The following is a 25,691-nucleotide window of genomic DNA, read 5'->3' as shown; positions in this document are numbered from 1 at the left end:
TTATATATTTTGGAATTTTTTTTTGATATTTCACTTAACAAATACATATATCCCATAATTAAAAGTCTTGATTTTTTTGGTAGTTAAGAATAATTAAATATTATCATCCAAGTAATATTTAAAATAAGAAAATCATTAATTGAAATTAACGATTCATTAAAATTTCAAAATGCAAAAATGATAGGAAATGATAAGAGTTATGTGAGGATAGAAGTGGTAATCAACCAATTTGAGTGAGGGTATTTTGGTAATTGATCTGAAAATGTGAAAATCCCAAAATGCAAAAAGGACCTCCAAGGCTCTTTTTGGCTTCTTGCCTCTAAACCCAAAATTGGTTAATGCATTTTTGTGGAAATGGATTCTACAATGACGTTTCCAAACACCAAAAATGCAAAAATGGGATAATGAGAATGCAAAAATGAGGGAACCAAACACTCTCATAGTGAACTTGGGGTTGAGAAAGTAGAGTAAAATGAGGTGGAAGAAAATTTAGTTAAATCTGAAACAATTTGGTTGTAAAATAAAACCAACAACTAAAAAGTCAATTCCACAATTTGGCGCAAAAACATTGTTTGGTGCTAAATTATGAAACTAACCACCATTAGAATTGCTCTATCTATCTAACATTAATTTGTGCCAAAATTGCATGTTGTTTGTACTAATTAATAAATTTTGACATTAAAATTAAAATATGTTGTTGAAAAAATTTTGTCATGTCGGATAAAAAAAAACAAAAAACAAATTTTGTCATGTTTGTGGAAGTGTTATGGTTGTTTTCCCATTAGGATTTATATATATATATACTGAGAGCATCTCCGGTCTTGACCTATTTTAAGATTCAAATTTAAAAATGGGGTAAAAATTACAAAAATCTCTCTCCAATTTTTGATCCAAACCCTTTCCCATTTTGGGTTTTACCCATTTTTTTTTGCCCAAATTTGAGACAACTTTTGCCTTGACTCATTTCTCCAACGGCTAATTAGAGAGAGTGAGAAAGAGAGATGTGTAAAATTTGGGTTTGATGGTTGGAAACGTGTCTACCCAAAATGAGTTTTTACCCAAAATTTAACTCAAATTTGAAAAAAAATATGGATGAAAGCTGGAGATGCTCTGAATTCATCTTTTTGATTAAAAAAGGGTAAAAAACTCAGAGAGTTGCGTGAGGTCTAATCCAAGTTGAGAGAGAGAGAGAGAGAGAGAGTGAGAGATTTTTGGGAATCGAATATTTTGTTTTTACGTAATTGAATACACGGAGAACACGTCTTCAATGGCGCCCGCTGCTTGAATCGAAACACCCCATCGCCATCTCTCTCTCTCTCTCTCTCTCTCTCTCATCACTGTTGGAGCAGAGCCTTTTGTTCTCACATACATACACACGCACATAGATACGTACACTTATATATTTATATAGTCTCGTTTATGGTTTGGAGGAAAGCAATGAGCTGGCGAAGAGTCGCGAAGTCTGCGCAGGCCCTAGCTGCCCACGCCTTCCTGTTTTGTTTCACGCTCTTGCTCGTTTTCAAGCTCGATCACCTCGTCTTCTGCTCGTGGTGGTCAGTATAATCAGACGCATACCTTAATTGGCTTTTCGTGAATTGTTGGTAGGGTTTTTCAATTCCGTTTAAATCGTGCTGGACTGAAGGGAATTTTGATTTATGAAGTTAGGGTACATTATTTGTAATTTATGGGTTTCTAAGGTTAGAATTAGCTTTTGCGCAATCAAATTTGGTTGAGAAATTGCTAATTTAGAGCATGATTAACCTCTTAAGGGGTTTGGCTAAGTGTACATGAGAAGACACGGAGGCCAAACATTCCAAACTTTGGGGTCACTGGAGTGTTTGCCCCGATGTTAACTTCAGGCCCCGTAATTAGTCATGTGAGCGCAAGCTGGCCAGATATATGATTATAAAAAAAATTGTAGAGCATGATTTGCAGCATGTGTGTGTGTGTGCATGCTCTGGCTGTCAATTTTGAGACTTGTTTGGACCAGGTGTCAAACTGTTTTTACGGGAATATCATTTGAAGTGACAGAAATGGGATAATGCAGAATTTTAATGCTGAGGAGTAATGGTGTTTCAGAATACTTGACACTCTACATACTTCTAAAAGCATGTCATAGCGTACAGTACAGGATCTTTTGATATAACAACGTTAAGCTATGGTTTGTACTTACTTTTCAAATCAAACGGTGGTTTGCGTGTTAGAACCCCAGTCGAATAATCCATTTGACTGATTGTTTTCATGTAGTTTAGTTCCTATTTGTTGTACGGAAAAAGGGAAAAGAATTCCTGTAAATTGTCTAGACACGTGATTTGTGGACATATCTAACTACTACCACACCCCGTTGATAGACATAACATGCTTCATTGGTTTTTACAGTCGTCTATTTTGTGTGGAGTCCGCGAAGAACGTTGGAAGCCTTCTAGTTTGAACTTCTTTTAGCATACCATTTCTGGTGCCCTTTTTTCCCCATCGCCCGTGACTTGGTACAGAGGTGTCTATTTGGCTTTCAATTTTCACATGCCTGTATTTATTGATGTCGTGGTTTGTCCACTTAGTCATTGGACACTAATAGTATACCCACAAAATTCTTGTTTGCTTTTTAGTAGATCCTTAATGTCATTTTTCTTTCATATTTAGTTTCTAAATTACCATATGTGTTGACTTTGGTTTGCAGGGTCATTTTTTTCCCACTTTGGCTCTTTCACGGAGTTGTTGCACGGGGAAGGTTCTCGTTACCTGCGCCATCTGTTCCCCATGGTCGTCATGTAATGCGCAACGACTCTCAATTTATTTTGTCAGGGTTCCTTTTCTTGTGACAATGACATACTTAGTGTCATGGATATATTTTTTGCGCATCATAAAGGTTCCTGCTTTTCTTTTCCTCCAGTGGGCACCATGTCATGCTATCGTTGCGGCGCCATTGCTTATTGCATTCGAGCTGCTACTCTGTATATATCTTGAGAGCATTGCTGGTAGGGAACTAACACCGTTTCTAAATTACTCGATACTTCCTCAGAAAATATGCTCACTGTTGTTTACAATTTGTTTGTTCTGATTCTTGTTTTTGTTGCCATCTTACAGTAGTATAGTGGCTAATGGGTGCTAACCTTGGCTTTTTAAATTTGTTTTCTGTGGTGAATAAAGTTTTATTGCACAAAACAATATGCTAGCAACTAGAGTAGCATGCCCTTAAAAACCAACAACCTTCCAACAGCCAATCAATCTAAACAACTTAGCTAAGCTGAACAAACGAAGCTAAAAGAAAGAAACATAACCAAACATTATCACAGCCTGTTATCTGCTACTACACGGATGTCTAGGATGAATGTTCCAAGACAAACATAGTAGCCAGCTGGCATAGCTGTTTTCCAGTTGATTAGATGAATAGATCCAAAGATCGGCCGTTACGTAACGTAACGGCCGATTCGTAACGGATTTCCGAGCTTCCGGTTCGGTTATGGACCGGTATAGCGGTGGGAGGGTGATGAAACTTGCAGGTGAACCGGCCGGTTCCTGTTACGTAATGGGGTGTAACAGATTTTAGGAACGTTACGGTTCAATCTCTGGCATGGACAAAGAGCAGAACTGACCTACGGGCGAGATTGACCACAATTCCTCCATTGTTGTACCAGTATAGAGAGAAAGTAGAGAGAGAAGGCGAAGAAGGGTACTTTCTGGGATGGTATACTGATGTCAGACCTTTGGAAAAGAAAAACGTGACCTGTTTTACAAAATTGTCCTTAAATATATGGATGTGGAGAGATTGGAGAACGGGTTCTTTTATTCCTTGTAAGACCTTTCCAAAGTTCAGTGTCAGTTTCTCGAGAAACAAAATAGCATACTTTATGACATGATGTCTTTTCGTCCCATTTTGTTTATTCCCTACGGGAGACTAGGCTATTTTGAACACTGAAAATAAATTACTTCCCGAAATAATATTTTGATTTTTTTTTACACCATTCAAAAGATTTCAATGATTATTTTTGAATGGTGTTGAAAAATTCGAAAAAATATTCTCGGAAGCATCTTATTTTTTAAGGCCAAAATGACACAACTTTACTTAAAAAGGAAACAAATTGGGACGGAGAGAGTATTGTTTATGTTTAGACTTCTTTGTCTTTGATATAGTAAGTACATGAAATACACTGGTGGCTCTACATATACTCTAAGGCTTGACGACCCCAATTTTTCCCTACACAATACATGGAAAAAAAATGTAATATGGTAGGTTAGTTCATAATTTGAACACCCAGTCCAAATATGAATGATCACCCAATCCAAATTAAATGAACACTCAACCTTAAATCATGAACGCCCATCAATTCAAGTAATTCATAATCGAACACCTAATACATTAGCCCAAACAAGGTACATACTATTATGAAGAAATTATAAAACAATTGTGAGAGAAAAAAAAAAGACCTATTGGTATCAGTATCATGCTCTGGCTTCTTTTTGAATATCACACGACTCTACATCTATTAAAAGAAGAGAATATGTCCTAAAACATCTATGTCAATCTATTCGCCTCAATTTCCCCTAAAAGAATATTAGTAGATTTATGCACCTATTTAATCTTGCTTGGCTCAAATGGGAAATTTCATCAAGAAAAATTGTAAAATCTTATGTATTTTTACGTTTTCTAATTGCAATAGTATACTTTCTCCGTCTCAAAATGATAATCCCCTCTGAAAACACATGCAATTTCCGGATAAAAAATTAAAGTACTTTCGTACATTAGTTTTCATGTTTCTTTGCACCTAATTAAAAATTTCGATTAGTTCTTTAATTTGGTGCCGAAAAATTTGAGAAATTATGAATGAAAATATTTATTTTTTGATTAAAAAATTGTAGGTCTTTTTGTTGTGGATACCCTTCGTCCCCTTTTTAAAGTTCAGTATTCCATTTTGGGCTGACTCTTAAAAAGTGTCCATTTTGTAAAGTTAGTGGGTAAAAGTTGGTACATTTTCTATTTTGCCCCTAAAAGTAGATTCCATTTTGAAAAGTGAGTAAAAGTGTAATGATGATGTCTCCATAGAGGGTAAGTAGGGAAAGTGGAGGTAAAAGTTGATGTGAAAGGTGTAATGATGATGTTTTTTTCTTAATAAGTTGGAGTTATGAAGCAGGACACTTAAAAAGGGACGGAGAATGTATCATTTTGGGACATAGGGAGTACAAAATTTTGTGTATATTCTACTCGTTACTAGAGGGAATAGAGTTGAAGTGATTCTTGAACACTCTCCTAAAAAATCCTGGAGTCGCCAGTGATGAAATATTGAATACTAGTATTAATAAATAGTCTAGACTCATGGCGTAAAAATAATTGTGTAAAATTTGGTGATTGTATAAAAGGTTAAATGGATAAAATGTGTTATTGCTTGTCTTAATAATGGCTATGTTACAAAATAAGTTGATGAGAGAAAAATAATGTGTACCATGGAGATTTATTGGTGTTGCTAATTATTTTAGCAAATTCACGACCGTTACCCCCGATTTCCGTTAAGTAACGTTCGATACTATAGAAACCGTTACACCACAACCGTTACCGTTACGTGTCGCAAAACCGTATTTTAAAACCTTGGTTGGATGGTCTAGATTTCAAGTTATTTTCTTCCTTTTCTAATCAAAGATATATCAAATATGGTCCAAGCATGCAAACTTCCTTTGAAAAAATCTGTTGCCTTATATCGGTGGCCAGTTATTGTTCATATATATATATATATATATATATATACACACAGTTGTTTTCAGGTCCGGACCTCCCATTTCCTGATCGAATTTTCGATGTTCCGAGCCACTCAATGTGATCAGAACGTGATTTTAAGGGTGCCCGCGAAAAATGAGCAAAAAAAACGATTGGGAAGGGCTTGATCCGAACAGTTTTTTATTGAACAGTTCAGTAAAAAGCTGCTCGGATCAAGCCCTTATCGATCATTTGTTTTTGCTGATTTCTTTTGAGTATCCTTAAAATCATGTTCCGAACACATTAAGCGGCTCGGATCATCACAAATTGATTGGGAAATGAGAAATCTGGACTATAAGAAAATCCGGGCGACTGGACCTGTAAAGAACCACACACACACACATATATATATATATATATGTGGTCCCCTTCTTATAAGGACTACCTTATTTTAATAAAATGCGGACCTCCCTTTTCCGATCGAATTTCGATGATCCGAGCCACTCAATGTGTTCAGAACGTGATTTTAAGGGTACCCGCGAGAAATCAGCAAAAAAAAAAAGACTGGGAAGGGCTTCATCCGAGCATTTTTTGTTTGTTTTTTATGTAACGGTTCAAATCACAACTGCTCAAATCAAGCCCTTTCCGATCAATTTTTTTGCCGATTTCTTATGGGTACCCTTAAAATCACGTTCTGAACACATTGAGTAGTTCGGATCATCGAAATCCGATCGGGAAAGGCAAGAAATGGGAGGTCCGCATATAAGGTCCTTACCTGAAGATTTCTGTGTATATATATATACACACATCTCAGTCCGTTTCCCATGAGGGGGTCCTCATTTTAGTTAAAATACAGTTCTCCCCATTTCTCTCATTTTCCGATCAAATTTCGATGATCCGAGCCGCTCAATGTGATATGAACATGATTTTAAGGGTACCCACAAGAAATCAGCAAAAAAAATGACCGGGAAGGGCTTAAGTTGAGCAGTTTTTTATTGAACCTTCCATAAAAAACTGTTCGGATGAAGCCCTTCTCGGTCATTTTTTTGCCAATTTCTCGCGGGTATCCTTAAAATCACGTTCTGAACCCATTGAGCGGCTCGGATCATCGAAATAAGATCGGGAAAGGGGGTCCGCATTTTAAGAGATCCTCATTTGAAACTTTCCGCGCGCATGTGTGTGTGTGTGTGTGTGTGTGTGTGTGTATATATATATATATATATATATACACACACACACACACAGTCATTTTCGAATAGGGAGGTCCTTATTTTAGTTAAAATAAGGACCTCCCCATTCATTCTATTTTCAGTTCGAATTTCGATGATCCGAGCTGTTCAATGTGTTCAAAACGTGATTTTAAGAGTACCCGCGAGGAATCAGCAAAAAAAATGACAGGGAAGGGCTTCATCCGAGCAGTTTTTATTTGAACCGTTCGATAAAAAACAAACAAAAACTGTGACATTTATTGCCTATTTGTGAAAAATGCATCAAACCCTCCAGTCGGAAACCTGTTTTGAGGAACAGGGGTAGCTGTTGAAGTTTGTAGACCTTATTAACATGTTCTCTTTGTACAGTGTCTGGTTCTGCAGCTGTTAACTTAAAGATTGTCTTCCTTCCCCTGCTTGCATTTGAGATAATTATCTTAATAGACAATTTCAGGTATTTTCTTCCGCATTATTTTGTCTCTGTTCTTGTGACATTTTTTTTAAAACTTGTCTATTGGCTTTAATGTCATTTAGCTTTATATATTGTGCCATGATTTCTGTTTCTTTTACGATTATGTACGTTGACAACTTGAATGGAACATGATTTGGGTCGAGGGAAATTCCTTAGTCACTAACAGTTCCATTAATAGACAAGTATGTTATTATTTCACTGGCCTAGAAGCAGACTCTGATGTACTTCCCCCAATTTTGTTTGGACTGCAATCGAAGTTTTTTTGTTCATGGACACTTGTTAAGGGCATGCTTATGAACTGCAATGCGTACGCGCCTTCCTATTCTGGCAAGGAAAAAAAGGGACGGCGGGGAACAGATATCTTCTTTTCAGTGCTGAAAATTAGAATCCTTTGCTTTTTTTTGATAGATACTGGTATTTGTTCTATGGAGAGTCCTATTCTGATATACAGACATATTCTGATATACAGAAATATAAAGCCAACATGTTCCTGCTGCAAGGCTTGGTAGCGAACTAGAAGAGAATATTTCTTTGTCAATATAAGTTGTATCATGCAATGGATACAATCATTGTGGCCCATACCCCCTCCTCGGGGCGGATTTGTTCGCTCAAAATCAAGAAATTCTACTTGTATCTCTGCATATGTGCAATAATTGCACAAATGCCTCACTAAATTATTGGCTATCAGTCTCAGCATGCCTATGGCTTAGTTCATCCATGTTGAACTTGATTGTGAGCAATATTGACAGCAACATGGTTCCCACAACAGTACAGTGTAGGCTTCTTACAAGCAAAACCTTAGAAGCACGGATGTAGCCTGTAGGCATGAGGGACATGGATATAGCACGACAGGGACACCGAGATATGCTATTCTCTAAAAAGTAGGACTTAAAACTTGTTGGGGATAGGTTGTCTCGTATGTATTGAGATATATAGCTACATATCTACCACTGTAAGTTTACATCTCATATTATGTAATAGATGAGGTACAAGAAGGTATGAAGAATCTTGATGGACACGGGAGTCAATAAATCGTTAAAAGGAAGGGCATGGACACGGCTAGGAAATGCTAAAATCCCTTTCGCAATTCTTTAATGTACCTTTTTCATATACAAATTATGTGTGAATTCTATGTATGTCCAACTTGTATAAGATATTGATGTCAAATTTATAATTTTGATAATAGCACATTAGCTAGTTTTAAGGAAGTGTCAATTACATTACAATTCTTTTAGTCATAGACACCTTAGAAGTGTCCAACGTTGCAAAAAGAGTGTCGGACGTGTCTTGGAATTAAGATTTTTGTATCTTATTTAAATATTTAATATCACAAAAAGAGGGTATTGGACATTTGTCCAAGAGTGTCGAGAAGGTCAGTATCCGGTACGTGTCGGGCAAGGACACATATCCTTCTTTGAAGCGTTTGTGCTTCTGAGAGCAGAATTATGATCATTTAATGCTATGTAGACCAAAGCTATTCAGATACTTCATAAGCTACTGTCCTAAAGTCAACTGTTGAACTAGATGTATTTGCTTCTTACTCTATGTGCCATCAAATATTTCCTCCCACCAAAGTGAAGTAACCCCTACCAAATCTCCCATCAGTGGCAGCTCTAGGAGTTTTCGTCAGGGTTGTCATTGATACGCTTGATTTTATCAGCTTTATTGAAAACCATAAACAAACATGAACTCTAACTCTCTAAGACATTGATATAAATGCTTTGGCAACCAATTGAATGGACATTACAGTTAAATGATTGTGGTCGATGTATTCTGCTATTTTAAGATCATTGCATTATTGGCACTTACAATATGCATTTAAGTACATCTCTTCCAATTAGTAACCAAGCAATCTTTGAATTTGATATTCCATCTAGTGGCTTCCTCTGTCGACTAAAAGAAAAATAAAACGTTCTTGCATTTCATGTCAGTAATGAGGGTAGGATGCATTCGAAGAGGCTGGTTGCCCGAGTGGGTTGCATGATGAAACACAAAGCAATAATGTCTTGGGACTGAAAGTCCAATTAACTATGCAGTTAGGCGGGTTGAAGTTAAATTGGTGTTTTATTAATGAAGTATGTTCCAATTTGAACTAGTGTTTTCAAGTTCAAATATTGTGTTACTTTTCTGCTCTTTCTGGGGGAGCATAGTATATCTGACTTGTACCAAAACAGTCTATGTCGACACCATTGCCTCTGCTACCGCTAACAGTACTATTTTTGATTACTAGCTATTCATAATAATAATATTAACTATCAAGCTAACTAATTTAATGACCAAACAATTCACTATTGTTTTTGCATATTTACTACAGTTATGAGATTCATGACACTCGATCCTCTTTATTCTTCTCTTGATTTGGGGTATTACAAAATGGGCCTTTACCCTTGACACTCAATCGTAATACTTCTCTACATCCAGCAAAAGAAAAAGAGTGAACTTCCTGAAATCATTTATCTGTCAGTCTTCCAATTTATGGTGGATTTCCTAATACCAAGGCGATTCCTTGTACAGAATGTGCAAGGCTCTATTGCCAGGGGATGATGAAAGCGTGAGCGATGAAGCAATATGGGAGACACTTCCTGTAAGTTTAACTGCAAGTTGATTTAAATAACTTTTCTTGGATGCCATACTAGCTTTATGCAGATTGCTACTAAGTCATCTGATTATGGTTTTGTCTCTTTTTCTTTCTTGTTTTATTGATTTTTTGTTCTAAATATTTGTCATCATTGGGGAGGGTAAAATTCAGTACACTGAATCCTTCATTCCTTCATTGTACGATGGAAAACTGTAGAACTAGGCGTTCAAGTGTATGCTGGTGGACTTGGACAGGTATTGTCTATCCTAAAGAGTTAGTATCACAAAGGAATGCGGGCCAAAAGATCAGATACGGGAGCAAGGGTGAAGTTCAAGTGGTGAATGCCCATTTGCGTTCTCTCCATTTACGTGGGCCATTTGGAAAGAAACTTTGTCTTGGTATCTAGTAAATGGATAAAGGAGGCCAAGCAGAATTAGAGGGTGATCACGGGTGTGGTGTTAATGGCAGTATTGCAATTAAATCAGTTCAAAAGGCACATGATTTGTATTAGTGTTGGCTGCACTTGCTTATGAGGAGGGATGGCCAATCATTAAGCTTCCATATCCGCTTTTTATTGTCCTCGTTTATGGCCACAAACTGGTATGGAACAGATGTTTCATACCTTCCTTGGGTGTCACTTCTATGGTTCTACTGCTTTTGAGGCATAGAGGAGAATGCTCTTGTGAATCTGTTATGTTGCCTATAATTTGCATCATTGAGTTGAGGTAATAATCAACGTCAAAGACTTACAAAGACACCATTAGAGAAAATGGCTCTTGAGAACTGCTTTACAGCCTTTTAAGTGACGTGGTTGTCATCATTAGAGATTCAAAGTGTTTTCCTGTTCTAAGTGATGCCTAGGTTACCTGGGACGTAGATTGTCCAGTACGAGGTATGAGAACAGAACCGTGGAGCCACTCCCTAAATGGCGTTACACTTGGGGAAAGCTTCTATGTTTTGTCATAGTTTCAAGAGATAAATCATCCAACAATTTCATGGTTTGCCGTGTCAAAGCTCCTCCTCTTCTCTCTAGGTTTTCCGTTCATTACCTTTGTTTTCCTAGGGAACATGTTAATAGAGTAAACAAGAAATACTTTTGGTTTCCTTTTGGATCCCTATCAACATTCATAATGTATGTATACAATATATTGTAATGTGCATTCCAGAATGTTCGAAGGTATTAGTGTTTTCTGGTAACACAGCTAACCTTTTGTTGGAATTGCAATTTTTATCCTTGGATCCTTTACTGCCATAGGATTAAGTTTTAACTTCGATGCTGACTTGGTTGCAAAGGAGAATTTTGTGGGAAATTTCACTTCGGGGGGCGGGGGGGGGGGGGGGGGGGGGGGGGGGGGGGGGGGGGGGGGGGGTTGTGGGTGGTTTAAGCAATCACAATATACATCAAATAATGCAAAATTGCAAATGAGGTTAATGATCAGGTCATCTGTGATTGTGTAGCATTCTAAAGTGCTTGAAGTTGGTGGCTATGTAGCGTTCTAAGGTGCTTCAAGTTGGTAGCTATCAACTGGCATTTGAGGCTTCGAAGTATAACCTATGCCTTGAATGGCCAAATATGAAGTTTTTGGTGGTATTTCGGGGACCTATATGAAACCTATGGTGTCTTGTGTTCTACATAGTTGTGAAACACCTTTGGCTTTGATGTTCAGGCAGTGGCGGAGTTCGGATTTTTTATATATATATAAATTTTTGGGAGGGGGGGCGGGGACTTAATAGTCATATTTTTATCTAAACGTACTGTTATAATATCATAGAGTTTTTGCTTTCCAATACAATAACATCTGTACGAAATTATTCTAGCTTGATGTGCAGTAAAAGTATATGAATCTTTTTGTTCTATTTCTTTAGGCTTCTACAACACTCACATGCTTATTTTTTGTATGTGAAAGAAATTGGGAAGGGAGAATGTAAAATAACCTGTTTTTTACTAAACCAAACCAAAACTATTAAGATTATAAGAAGCTATTACACTAATAATATCAAGGGTTCAATCCCTGGATACCCCTCCAAGTATACCTCTTTTTCTTGGTCACCCCCTCTACAAATTTCGCCTACAAACAGACCCCCTCATTAAAGTTTTCATTTGGAGGACCTAACTCCGTTGGACGGAATGAATGAAAAGACCATTTTGCCCTTGCGTATATATACCCACAGCAGACCTACACCAGTTCATTCCACACACTTCTCTTCCGGCACCTATTCCGGCAACCACCACCATATCTCTCTCTCTCTGACTCCCATATCTCTCTCTCTCTCGGGTTTGACCTTGATCACCCCTATCTCATCCTCGTTCTCATTACATATTTGGCCCTTGTCTTTGTAAGCTAAGTCCAATAGAATCCATTAAGCAGTGAGTTAATTGAGCAAAAGAACAACTTACAGGAAAACACACATTTTTTCCCCTTCGTAATCACAGAGAATTAGGACCCAAGCGATGATGATACAAATGTCGCAATTTGAAAATGTATTCGGCATATGAAATTGGTGGGATGAAAACAACAGCTTATGGACCACATCTATACCTACACTAACTCAATTTGACATAAACGACGTATTCTGGAGAAATCAGGGAGAATTAGCTTACAGAAGTGAATTAGGGTTTCGAACAGCTTCTTTTTTAGTACTGCAGTTATCGGACTGGAAGGAATTGAATAAATCCTCTGTCAAGAAAGGGCGTCTTTGGAGGTGGAGGTGTTGGGGGGCGAGGGGCTGACAAAGGAGTGGGAGTGGGAGAGGTGGTGGATGATTTCTGGATCGGCAGCGGCGGCGAGTTTGCTGAGCTGTGTGCGTGCGTGTGTGTGTGAGAGAGAGAGAGAGAGAGAGGGGAGGCTTAGGTGGTGGTCTCCGGCGTTGTTGTTGGTCGCTGGAAATGGTGTCGATGGTAGTCGTGAATGGAGTTTGCAGTTTGGGGCAAAAAAACAAATTTTTTTTTTTTGCCAAAGTGGGGCAACATTGGAACATTTTACCACTTTTGACAGAACTTAGGTGAAAATATTAACGGTTTTAGACGGAAACCTGACGGAAGGGGTTTAGGGGACAAGAAAACTTTAATGAGGGGGTCTGTCCGTAGGCGAAATTTGCATTGGGGGTGACCGAGAAAAAAAGGTTTACTTGGAGGGGTGTCCAGGTATTTAACCCTAATATCAATAATACTCAAAATTAGTTATCATATTAATAAATTTTTAAAACCTGGTGCTGGTGGGGGGGGGGGGGGGGGGGGGTGGGGGGGGTGTGGCGGCTCCCAACACCACTCTACCTCTGAGTTTAGGGGCCTTGAGCATTCAGATTCTCCTCATGCATATGCCACAGTCCTCTGCATCAGTCAAGCAGAGATCAAAGATGTGGATATTGGGCCTTTTTGCATATGTACATATTTGTCCATCACTACTTATTTTGATAGTGCAGGAGTTTAAGAGTGTAATCTACGGCTTATTGTATCATATTCCATAAGAGAGATCATGTGTAAGAAAGTCAATGTTTCTAAAAATCATGTTCCTTCCTTTTCTTTAACATTGGGTTTCAGTTTTGTGATATATCTATGAAGATGAGGTTACTGAATGAGAACTTGCTGTTTTTAGCACTTTTGGGTGGCAATCTCCATGGTTTTCTTCGTCGCTGCTACATTGTTCACCCTCCTTAAGCTTTGCGGTATTTCTCTATCTTTTTTGATACTGTATTTTACGTTGGAGTGGGGGAGAATTATTGTTATGCATCTTTTCTTGAACTTTGCCTTTACATATTTGGTAAATCAAAGTAACAGGGCTTTTTTTTTTAGATGACATGAGCTGATGAAAGCAATGCACCTTTTTTTGCTTGATTTGGCATTGTACTCTTTCTTGCAAACAAAATCTTTGGTTGGTTAAGAGACGGGAAAGGGTAAATTAACTTGTAATTTAGTAATTTGACGAACTTTATACTTTAGTAATTAGTGATGGTTATGCCAGAATGCGGAATTTGATGGCCAGAAAGGTAGGAGTTCTCAAGTGAGGTAATTAGAGCCACTTGTTGGGAAGGGAGAGGATTTGGTGGATTGATTATTCACCCTTTCTTGATAGGCAAAAAACACACACCACATATTGAAGGAATTGGAACAAATCCGCGCGAATATGACGGTGAATGCGGGTGTTTGTGCATGCATTCATGTTAATATATTGTAGTAGGTCACGGGTGGGAGGGGTTAACAAACAAAAGATAGTAGTTTAACTAGCATGGTGAATGTTGTGAAATTTGGTGTACGTTGTGTGTGAAGTTGGCAGAGTCTTCATCTTTCGGGAATCTGCATTTCATAATTTTTGCTACTACTATGGTAAATTGATTAAAGCAATATTTTGCTATGTATCTGGGATTTTGGGTTTCTAGAAGTGCAACTGGCAATGATGGCTTCCTTAGTTTGAAACTGCTTTCTAACCTTTTTAGTGTCATAAACAGATATGCGCAACTTTTGCAAAGTCTTGGGATATCATACAGTTTCTATTGTGTCATTGCTGTTTTTATGATCATCCAGCATCTCAAAACTTGTATCACCTGGACTCTGTAGATGAGGGGAGAGTACGTGTGATGCCTTGACATATGATCGTATAAGATAATCCTGGCCATTGTTTCCCTGACCATCTTTTTACTTACAAGAACCTTAGAGCTCCAATGAAATATTGGGCAAACTTCCTCCTTTGTTTGGATTTACTCTTATTTATAACTACATGTACTTACACCACTACATATATGTATCACATGGTTGTTGCCATACAATAAATGCACCCTTGTGGACACCCCCTCAGAGACGCATCTCCACACAGTGATCTCGATACACGTTGAAACTGATTGTGACCAAAACTCTCATGGCTAGAAGCATCGCACATAGTGATGGCCACATTTGTATAGAGTTGCCACTTAGTTTTAGAAAAACTAAGAGGTGTTAAGCATCGGAAGCCAAAGGTACAATGAGGGGAAGGTGTTAGGCACCCCTCTCCGTCCAGCCGGCCCATAATCATTCAAGACATAATGAACTACCGCTTTATTTGATTCCACGTACAGTTGAATTATTAAGCCTTTAAACAGTTTATAACGTGATTAAACAGAAATCACACAGGACAGGGGAAAGGGACACCATGCAGAAAATAACAAAAGAACAGCAGAAAACAAACTGTCCCGGCAAATCGATTTGTCAGCCGAAGAATTGATCTACTGGCCAGCAGATCGTACTGGTTTGGTTGTACTGGCTGACGGTTGAAAGAACCATCCAGTGTTCTTCATCGCACCAGAATACAGAAATTACCGAGAGCAGCTGAAAACTGAATTTAAAGCATAAATACGATAAATAAACCAGACCCTAGGCCAATTGGCCTCACCACCTTTATCCTTCAGTAGCTTGATTGCTCGGATTGAGGGTGATTGTTGTGATTGCTCCTTGAAAACCTTAGAACTAAGTGGGTTCTTTGGGGTTTGATCACTCGGGATGCAGCTGCTCACGGGAAGTTTGGTCTTTTGTAGAGATGGTATGGAAGTAGGGTTTTGCAGAGTTTGGAGGTAGGAGACGATGCAAGTAGAGAGAATTTGGGTACAGAGGTATGTAAACCCTAGGAATGAACCCCTTTATATATGGCATGAAATCCAACCTTGGCCGTAGGAATTAGGTCGATAGATATGGAATTTAGGTTTTTCTGAGGTTGTTTACGTGCTTACTCAGTAAATCGGTTGCACAATAGTTAGGGTTTGGGTCAAACACGTTGCTGAAGGTTCCAGAATTCCTGATCTGGCGGCCGAGGAAACCATCTCACTGGAAGGTTTTGGCTATAAAGATTCCACGGGAGAAAGATTTACTTGGTGGCCATCTGTCGACCGACTGAAAGATTTGCCTTGGAAACTGGATTTCGGGCTTTTTGGGCTTTCTAAGTGGCTACAAAGACTCACAAAGGCCCTCGGGGCTTACGAGAAGTCAATCACAACAATCACTAACCTGCACATCATCGGGATGGTCCCCAAAGTGAGACCTGAAATATCTGTCAAGCCAAATTGGGGTGTCTACAACCTTCTCGTAATAAACTGATATAGTTAACATTTACTTGTGTTCAGATGTTAATATTATGAGGTGAATGTGTTAATCGCGGTTCTCATAATGAATTGCTGTAGTTTTGCCTCATATAATGATCTGCACCAGTTATGCTGGTAGGGATATTGCTTTAGTATTTTGTTAGTGTAGTTTCCTGTAGTATGTGCACATTTAAGATAAGTGGCCACCTTACTGCTCTATCTCAGCAAATTTCACCAATCACAATGCGCTTCAATCTGCTTGCATAATTTTAATTAACCTTTTTTTTTTTTGTCACATATGCCATACTATTTGTATGATGCTAATTATCGATTTTATGAAACGGTGCAGGTGATGTGAATGCTCTAGGATGGTGGGATTTATTCATAAATTATGGGTACTGATTAACTTTCTTCCACTACCATTTTACCTTCTTTCGGATTTAATTAATTTTTGTGCATGAAGATGATAGTTATCAGACTTTCATCACCCCTGCCTTTTGCAGTATTGCAGAGTGTTTTGCGTTTCTTGTTTGCACAAAGTGGTCTAATCCGGTGATACATAGGAATTCTCGTACACGAGAAGCGAGCTCGTCATCTAATGCTATAAGATATCTTGACTGGAACAGTGGTTTAGTTGTTTCTTCAGATGATCAGTCCCATGACAGAATATGTAGTTTGCAAGACATTGGAGGCCATATTATGAAGGTTCCAATAATTGGTTTCCAAATCCTTCTTTGCATGCATTTGGAGGTATGATATGTTTTGGCATTTAGTATTGCTGGTGGCTGGATGAATAATTTAGTTTATTGGAATGTCGCATGAACAAATATGTCAGTGATATCCTATTTCAGGGGACACCTGCCGGTGCAAAAGATATTCCACTTCCAGTACTTTTCTCTCCGCTTTTTCTATTGCAAGGTGTTGGTGTCCTGTTTGCTTTGTCTAGATTGGTAGAGAAATTTGTTCTATTACTACGCACTGGAGCTGACACAGGACGATATTTTTTGGTGTCTTCAAAAGTACGTGAATGCTTTGGCTACTTGCACCATGGCTCCAGGTAATGCTAAACATGAAGTCGATTTTGATACAACGTGGTGCTGGGGAATGAAGCAATTCTCACTGCTCTTTCACTATATCTATGATCAGGCTTCTTGGTTGGTGGTCAATTGATGAGGGGAGCCGAGAAGAACAAGCTCGACTTTTTCACGATGGCGCCTCTGGGTAAGAATCTTTAATTTGAAACTATTAGAAGTGCAAAGATGCAGTTTTTCCTCTGTTCCTTTTATGTTTGGTTTTTTATAGGCGGCAACCCATTTTTATAGTGGAGGAAGTTATCAAATGAACTTGGGGAGAAAAGGTTGACAAATATTTAGGGTTAATTTGCAAGCAAGGGGCAAAAAGCATACTAGAACTATTTTTCTTTAATCAGCAACATGGGTATAACTATAACTATTTTTAATCTTTGCTTATAATATGAAAGGATCATGAAATGTAATTGCTTATTGAAATTGGAAACTGATGCGATTGCCAATGGCTTGCTTGGTTGTATGTTAATCACATTTTCCTTGTAAGTGTATTGCGTAATCGTGACAATTATAAGACTCCTTGGTTAGGTCGGCCCAAGAAACTAACACCCTCCTACCGCTGCCACCACCCAAGAATAACAAAATCATTCACTTCATAATCTCGGTCATGTCCTGTTGGAGCAAATTGCAATCTTGTGTTTTGCTTCTCGTGCACTAGAGCATAGCCTGTGCTAGAACATAAGGGTACAATTGACATGAGACAATCTTTGTTGGTGTTAGACCACCACTTTTCTCAATAGCTAAAGTGGTTATCTAACAGGACATGTGGTGATCTAACATGGTATCAGCTGATACAGTTCTTAGTAAGTGGGGGTTTAATGTTCAAGTCTTTTCATTTGCATTCGCTCTCCATTTGCAATTTGCTCCTCTATTTCTATGGATGTTTGCATTTTCTGTGCTAGACGAGGATGTGTGTGAGGGAGGGCAGGTTTGGGAGAGCTTGATGGGCATTGTTTGGCCTTGTTTCTAAATGCTTAACCTTTTTTTTTTCCCGGACAAATGGTGATGAGTTGATCTAGCAGTTGATTGGTTATAGAGCCTTTTTGCCATCATTAGTTTGTTTGACAACATACCTATCTTTTCTAACTGGAGATATGTTTAACTGAAATTTTCCAAATATTGTTTGTTTGTGATGTGACTCATCTGTGGGCCTTATATTTCTGGGCGAACCTTAATTCATTTTTGTTTGCTTAAGTTTCCTCCAGGTGGTGTTCCCTTATTGCAATCATGTATGTGGGTCTGTTGAGGGTATTTTTTATTTTGTTATGCGGATTCCCTTCTGACTATTTATTATCTTAGGCTTCTTTGATCTTGATGTCTTTTGAGGAAGATAGATGATAACGCGGTTTACAAGCATGTAAAGAAAAGGACTTTTGGTAGCGCACATATCCCTGCTCTCTCTCTCTCTCTCTCCCAATTTTTTTTGTCTATGTACTTAAGCATGGGTTGTTTGTTAGTGATTAGTCCAGGTCACGTTTTCACAACTAATTCAAGGAACTTTGAGAATTTTGTGTGGGTAGATTGAAGTGTTAGGAGTTATAAATAAACAAGAAAGCAACCATGATAAAACGTGCTATCTTTTATTTAGTTTTGAAAGTTCATAGCAATATGGTTTAGAGTCTTTAGTTAACCCATTAGATTCTTTTTCTTGGTAGGTTGTATTAACCGAGATTGGATGATTTTAACCCATCTGTTTAGCATCGTATGGAAGAATGTAATTTTGGTATAATGGATTGTTGTTTGAACTGGATTAAGTTAGTCTGTAGAGTTGGTCTACAGGTTGAGTTTCTCATGTTGGTCTATTCAAAATCATGATGTATTCTTCACTTCATGCACATATGTGAGCGAGCTCAAGGATCCTGTTCATTGGTGTTTTAACAGGAAAACTGGCACATAATTTTAGTTTGTTCTACATTTTTTTGGTTACGAGTTTATATCAAGTCAGTACATTGAAGGAGCTAGGATTCAGGGTTTTGTTGAGATCACTGCAATTTATAATTTGGGTTCTTACGGTATTCTCTAGTGGTCTTTTGAACTTTCTTTTTAGCGTGCTTGTTCTGTACTCCTCTTAGCTAGGTTCTGTGAGTTTGGTGATTTAGAGTATGTATTTTGTAATATGTATTTTGCTAGTGTGACTACTGCAAAAGAGCCGGGATCTTGGGTTTTGTTGAGATCAATGTAATTTGTATTACCTTTCATAGTTCTGACGAAAGTTTTATTGTTGTCCTTTTTCACTCTTAGATATGACTTTGCTGGTAGGCATACTTGCAGTATGCTTCGCTTTGCTGGGTTGCGATAATTTAGTAATTTGTTGTATGTATTGGCACCATTCTCACTGCGGACAAAAGTAAAAGAATGACAACTACGAAGCATGAGTACTTAAAAGAGAAATGTTGTACTCATACAGAGCACGCATGGGTACTGGGAAAGCTATTTTCATGCTACCTCTGTGTGCCTCCAATTTATCTGTTCTATTCTCTGATTCTGGGCACTGTGGTGCTGGGTACCTCCTTGCACATCAGGCCTAACTGCAATCTCTTTTACAGATGGACATCGGTGTGGTAACTTAATTTTGTGTGGATGAAGGCAGCTTGAAAGGACTTTTTCATACTTATCATGCTTTTAAAATTAAGCTTTGTTTTCTAGATTCTGTGACTTATTGACATTAGAACTGTGGTTTGTACTTAATGGTTGCAATCAACTCCGGTTTCTGGGTTAGATTCTTAATCACTTAAGCTGTTTAATTAATTTTGCATTTGGTTTCTATGTGTTACGTATAATGCATTACTCTAATTATGACTGTCTTGTTTCTTTGAGAATTTTGATGTATTGTTGTTATCCTCATCATATCAATACCCATACGGCTGCTATAGAATAGAAATTGCCCATGGTATTCTATGTTTCTATTAGCAATTTAGCATCATTGGGTTCATCAATTCAATGTTGTCATTTCTATAATCCTTTGTTGTTATTCTTCTTTTGATTGATTCACTCTAAATGAACTCGTCGCACCTTGAAACACGAAGAACTTGTGAACCAACATATCCTCCATTCCCCCCTGGTGACTGTATTTTGTAGTGCTTCGTCCATCTAAAGTCAATTTCTACTGTTCATGTATGTTCACTAATAGTTGCATTTACAAGGTTAAGTACAGATGTGTGCTTGATTTATTTTTTAATTACATGATTTGTCACAACAACAACAATAATAACTGAACCCATGTAGTCCCCAATCATTGGGGGTATGGGCGGGGATTGGAGACAGACCTAACCTTTGGCAATATGCACAAAGTGGCTGATCTCAGAATTCCACTGAAACAGTGGCCTCCCTACACGTGTTTTGCTGCAGAACTATGCCCCCTAATCAAAGCCAAATGGCATCAGAGAGGGTAGGCCTAGAGACCAAATTCAATTTATGTACACATTACCATACTTCATTGATAGTCTAGAGCATCGGTATGCACAATATAATTACATGATTTGTCAAATCTTGAAATGAGTTGACATTTCCATCAAGACGACAAGATAGCTAGTGTCACTGTCTGTGGCAGAACGTCTCCAGGGCTTTGGTAATGCTGATTGGTTTTTAAAGTGTTTTTGTTGGTTAATAATTGTATATTTGTTTCCTCTATGTGCAGTTATAACACTTTTTGTGGTTATCCTCCTGAAATTGTGAAGAAAATGCCTAAGAAGGATCTTGCAGAGGAGGTGATCATTTATCATACAGTATTCCTTTCCATTTTTACCTGCATGAAGTTACTATTCCCTTGGTTTTCATTCCACATTTTCCCCCCAAAAAACTGGTTAATGGTCTCTGCCCGTTATCAAGATTGCACTATACATTTCCGGAGTTAACTTGCTTTACATGTATCTTCTTTCCTGATTTTCACTTCATTCTCTTGCATCTCAGGTTTGGAGACTTCAAGCTGCGCTTGGTGAGCAAACAGAGATCACAAAATTCAGCCAGCAGGAGTATGAAAGACTTCAAAATGTAATGCTCTCAAGTTTACTACTTTAGTGTTTTTATATTGAATCTGTTATAGTCATTATTATAATCTAAGTACGCACCTTTTCTGCTCTGCATTTTTTGTTTTTTTGGCTTAGAGTTTTACATGTTCTGTTTTCCATAGGGTGAATCAGACAAGGAGGGACTTGGTGTAGTTGTAGTTATGTCCCTCTGATGTATTTACGTCCGGATTTCATTGATCATGCTCCATGTTGAAAATTGTCCCACATCGATTAATTATCACCTCGAAAATTAGTATATGAGTCTGGCGGCCTCTCCGCTCATGGCCAATTGGTTTTGAGGTGGATGTTTTAACATGGTATCAGAACTAGGTTTTCGGAGGTTTTTCCCCTTTGTTTGTGCCATAGTTGCACTTTGTTTTGTTGTGATCCGTGTGTTTCGGATCCTTTGTGTCTGGGGTCGCACGTGCGGGGGAGTGTTGGAAATTGTCCCACATCGATTAATTATCACCTCGAAAACTAGTATATGAGCCTGTGCGGCCTCTCCTCTCATTGCCAGTTGGTTTTGAGGTGGATGCTTTAACACTCCAGAGTATGCTTTATGCGGTTTCTATTCTGGTTATGATCGCTGGAGAACCCATCAGAAGGAGAGGGTAATGAAACTTAAGAGAATAGGTGTAAAAACACTAGGGAATATGGAGCTTGATATACAGTGGGCTTAATGAGTAAGGTTTCTTGTTGCGTTTGTGTCATTTTATGGAGGACATATGCATTTCATATCCATAGAGTCACTGAGAGCCCTCGCCCTTTATATCGTGTTCATGAGTCTATTCTCGTCGGTTTGAAGAAACATGACTGGTGATTCATGTAAAATGAGACTATAGAATTGAGACCCCAAAAGTTAGGGTTGTTTTCTCATTACTTTAAGTTATACAAGAGTAAAGAATTAATTACACACTACACCCTTATCTACTAATCTATTTACATAAGAGATTTAAGTATAAACTAATAGCACACGACACCATAATAACTTAACACTCCCCCTCAAGTTGGTGCGAAGATATCAATCAAACCCATCTTCGCACCAACTTGAACACAATGGGGTGGAAACTCTTGCTACAAGTCCTTTTGTGAATAAGTCAGCTAAGATCTCACAAAAGGCATACACATCAAACCCTCGCTCAACTTCTCCTTGATGAAGTGCCTGTCAATCTCCATATGCTTCGTTCTGTCATGTTGAACAGGATTATGAGCAATGTTTATGGCAGCTTTATTGTCACAGTAGAGTTTCATAGGACCATTATCAGAAAGTCCCAATTCACGTAATAAGGTTTGAAGCCACAAGAGCTCACAAACACCATGTGTCATAACTCTATACTCAGCTTCTACACTAGACCTGACAACCACTGACTACTTCTTACTTCGCCAAGTAACCAAATTTCCCCCAAGTACAGTAGCTAGAAGCAGAGCGTCTTATCTTCCACAGAACCAGCCCAGTCGGCATTAGTAAATGCCTCCAACCGCAGGTGACCATGATTGGAGAACAAAATTCCTTTCCTTGGAGCTGATTTGAGATATCCCAAGATAAAATAAACTGCATCCAAATGTGAAGTACGAGGGTCATGCATAAACTGACTAACAATACCCATTGCATAAGTAACATTCGGTCGGGTGTGAGCCAAATATATTAGGTGACCTACAAGTAGCTGATACCTCTCCTTATCAATGTGCTCCCCCACATCTACACTAAAATGATGATTCACCTCAATCGGAGAATTTGTAGGTCTACAACCCAACATACCTGTCTCTTCCAAAAGATCAAGTATACACTTCCTTTGGGAGATAAAAATACCTCTTTATCAGACCTTGCCGCTTCCATTCCAAGAAAGTATCTCAGTGGTCCCAAATACTTATTCTCAAATTCTTGAGCTAGACTAGACGTAAGATTGAGAATCTCACCCACTTCATTGCCTGTCATTATTATATCAGCAACATAAATAATAAGGACAGCAATCTTACTAGCACCTCTTTTGCATTCAGCAATCGTTGTTGGTTGATGGCTGAAGGTAGGAGCCAGGTATATCGCTTGTGCTTTGATACCATGTAAAACGAGATGGTAGAATTGAGAGCCCCAAAAGTTAGGGTTTTTTTCTCATTCCTTTTATACAAGAGTAAAGAATTAATTACACACTTCACCCTTATCTACTAATCTATTTACATAAGAGATTAAAGTATAAACTAATAGCACATTACACCCATAACTTAACAATTCATTATTCTAGAATCTAGCCTGCTCCATTCACATGCTTGGAATTATAATATGCCTGCACTTTGTATTGAATCCTTTGGTTCTTTGCTGTGGTCTTTGTGGATTGAATCATTATATCAGATTCTGATACTTTTTTTTTTGGATCCGCAAAGGAAAATTTATTTGCGATAAACAAGGAAAATTGAGAACAGCAAGGAAAAGAAAAGCTTCGAAGAGTACAAGGACTCTCCTAGTGCTGCTACTCATAAAAACTCAACCTACCCCTCAGCTTCACAATTTTATAATCACCTTGTGACTGCTTTCAAGTGTGGTAGTGATGATCTGTCATATGAATTCGGTAATATGGTTAGTAGTGATCGATGGGCAAGATTTGTGATTGCTTATTATTCACCTTCTTTAGTTGTTAACTCTGTTTGATCTGTCCGTCAAGTTAAACCATGTCCTCTAAGACTTTCCTAGGTTTCCTTGTAGTCTTGATGTAGTGTTTCTTGTTAAAGTTAATGATCCCATACTAAAACAATCATTATCTGTGGAATGGTTAGGAAAAAGTTTTATGCAGGGTTTGCTTTGAGGCTGAGATTGGTGTCGTCCTGCTTCCATGTAGGCATCGCATTCTTTGCAGGTATGTTCTTCTGTTCTTCTACCTCTAACCCTACTTTATGGTGTGCAGCTAGTAATACCTCTATATTTATTTCTCCTCATTTTGGTCGTTATATAATGAAGTATGCATTGTCATCTGCTTTGGTGCAGTGCCTGCTGTGATAAATGCAAGAAATGCCCTATTTGCCGTGTCTTGATTGAGGAACGATTACCTGTATATGATGTATAGTGACTAACATATTACTGCTACAACTTCTTGTATAAATGCATTGGTGCTTGTGCAAATGTCAAATTATAACAGTGATCTGTTCTTGTTGAAAGTTTTTTAGCAACACTGAGCATCACTTTGATTTAAACTACAGAAGCAAAGTTAGGAAACTTACACACTGCGGATATTACTATCGAATAGCTTTTTCCCTTTGTATATATGTCTTTAGTCATGGTCACAAAACAGTTATTCTGACTTTTTTTGTCTCCCTTGTTTTAAAATTTGTAGCATCGCCCTGCCCATGTGCTGTATGTTTTAATATAATTATAGGTTTTCCCAAGTTCTATGCAAAATTTCAACTCGATAATCTTGTATGCACTCTGGCAATGTGTTAGTGTCAAATCGATTTACTCATGTGGTGCAGCCTCTGAGCACTTCGTTGTGTCAAAATATCATATGACAGGTTGAACTGAAATTGCATATAGCTAATTCTCCGTACGCCACAGAAGAAAAACGCTTCACCCCCACTCCCATAACCTCGAACCTGACGCCACAGAAGAAAAACACTTCACCCCCACTCCCATAACCTCGAACCTGCCTTCTTCCACACCTCCTGCTCCTACTTGTGTGGTTTGGAAGGGTTTGAAATACCACAATAGGGGAAAAGTGGTGAGGATGAAGGGTGGCTTCTTAGGGTTTTGAAGGGGCGGGAGAGACCATGGAGGAAGCGCGTTTGAGGTTGTGAAATGGAAAGAAGGAATGGCAGGTAAGGGTTTTGAAGAGAGGGGAGGGGTGGTAATGAGTGGTGGGATGGCGGAGGAGGGCCTAGGTGAGGTGAGCCACCCAAGCCTCACCACCCAAGCTTGGTGACTGGAGATGCAATTGCTTAAGTTTGGAGATCCCTATACTTTCTATTGGCTAAAAAACCAGCACTCGACCATTTCAAACCCGTAAATTTTGTTCTAGTTTAAGTACACATTTGAGTAAAACCTTGATTGGATATGAAGCACTGGAAACAAAACATGTGTTTAGATAGAGAACTGTTTAGAGAACTTTTGACATGTGTTTTCCAATAATCAAAAAAATGCTTTGAATGAAAACCAAACTGGTGTGTATACAAAGTTTATGCTTCCGGAAACAAGGAAAATATACACGAGAAATCAAAACTACAGCAAGAACCATCCATTCAAGGTGAATCCAGTTCGCTTTGTTTCTTTCCCTTGACATATCATAATCTACAAACCAGCTTTGCTCAGCAAAGTAAATTAAGAGTTCAAGTCTCGGAGCATTTGCTGATAATATTCAAGCAAGGTGTAAATGAGCAACTCAGATTTTATTAGGTCAGACTAACAAAAAGAAAATCGCAGAAACAAAGATAATCCAAGCACAAGGACAACTAATTCTTGCTTTACGAAAAGTGAACCAATGAGGGCAAAGAGAATTAAGGTACCCTGAAGCAGTTGTTTAGCCAAAGATCGAATTCTAGTCAGGAGGACTATTACCACAAAAGACAGACAACAAGGTGCAAATTTCTTAGCTCCTTTTCGCCAGTTGTGCAGGCTGTGCAGCTAGGCC

At 38.3% G+C, this 25,691-nt stretch overlaps 1 protein-coding gene and 1 non-coding gene across 2 annotated transcripts; one reads left to right on the top strand and one right to left on the bottom strand.

Moving 5' to 3' along the window:
• Positions 1–1,159: 1,159 nt before the first annotated feature.
• LOC131335723 (uncharacterized) lies at positions 1,160–24,397 on the top strand. The gene is made up of 14 exons (XM_058371206.1): positions 1,160–1,553; positions 2,678–2,768; positions 2,891–2,975; positions 7,264–7,348; positions 9,881–9,950; positions 13,541–13,610; positions 16,339–16,384; positions 16,493–16,739; positions 16,841–17,046; positions 17,136–17,210; positions 20,712–20,781; positions 20,984–21,064; positions 23,851–23,930; positions 24,059–24,397. Exons 1-14 carry the CDS (start codon positions 1,420–1,422, stop codon positions 24,135–24,137), a joined length of 1,419 nt encoding a protein of 472 aa, XP_058227189.1. The 5' UTR covers positions 1,160–1,419; the 3' UTR covers positions 24,138–24,397.
• Positions 20,410–20,517, bottom strand: LOC131299311 (small nucleolar RNA snoR100). The gene has a single exon (XR_009190695.1). It is a non-coding gene; the product is annotated as a small nucleolar RNA snoR100 (small nucleolar RNA).
• Positions 24,398–25,691: the final 1,294 nt, after the last annotated feature.

Source organism: Rhododendron vialii, chromosome 8a, assembly GCF_030253575.1.
Source record: "Rhododendron vialii isolate Sample 1 chromosome 8a, ASM3025357v1".
Taxonomy (NCBI): domain Eukaryota; kingdom Viridiplantae; phylum Streptophyta; class Magnoliopsida; order Ericales; family Ericaceae; genus Rhododendron; species Rhododendron vialii.
Note: the sequence above shows the minus strand (reverse complement) of the source record. Positions and strands in the feature narration are given on the sequence as shown.

Coding starts and splice junctions, on each gene's coding strand:
- LOC131335723 (XM_058371206.1), top strand. CDS start 1,420: ATGGTTTGGAGGAAAGCAATGAGCTGGCGAAGAGTCGCGAAGTCTGCG. Junction 17,047..17,135: donor TACTTGCACCATGGCTCCAG/GTAATGCTAAAC, acceptor ATCTATGATCAG/GCTTCTTGGTTGGTGGTCAA. Junction 21,065..23,850: donor AGTATGAAAGACTTCAAAAT/GTAATGCTCTCA, acceptor TGGAATGGTTAG/GAAAAAGTTTTATGCAGGGT.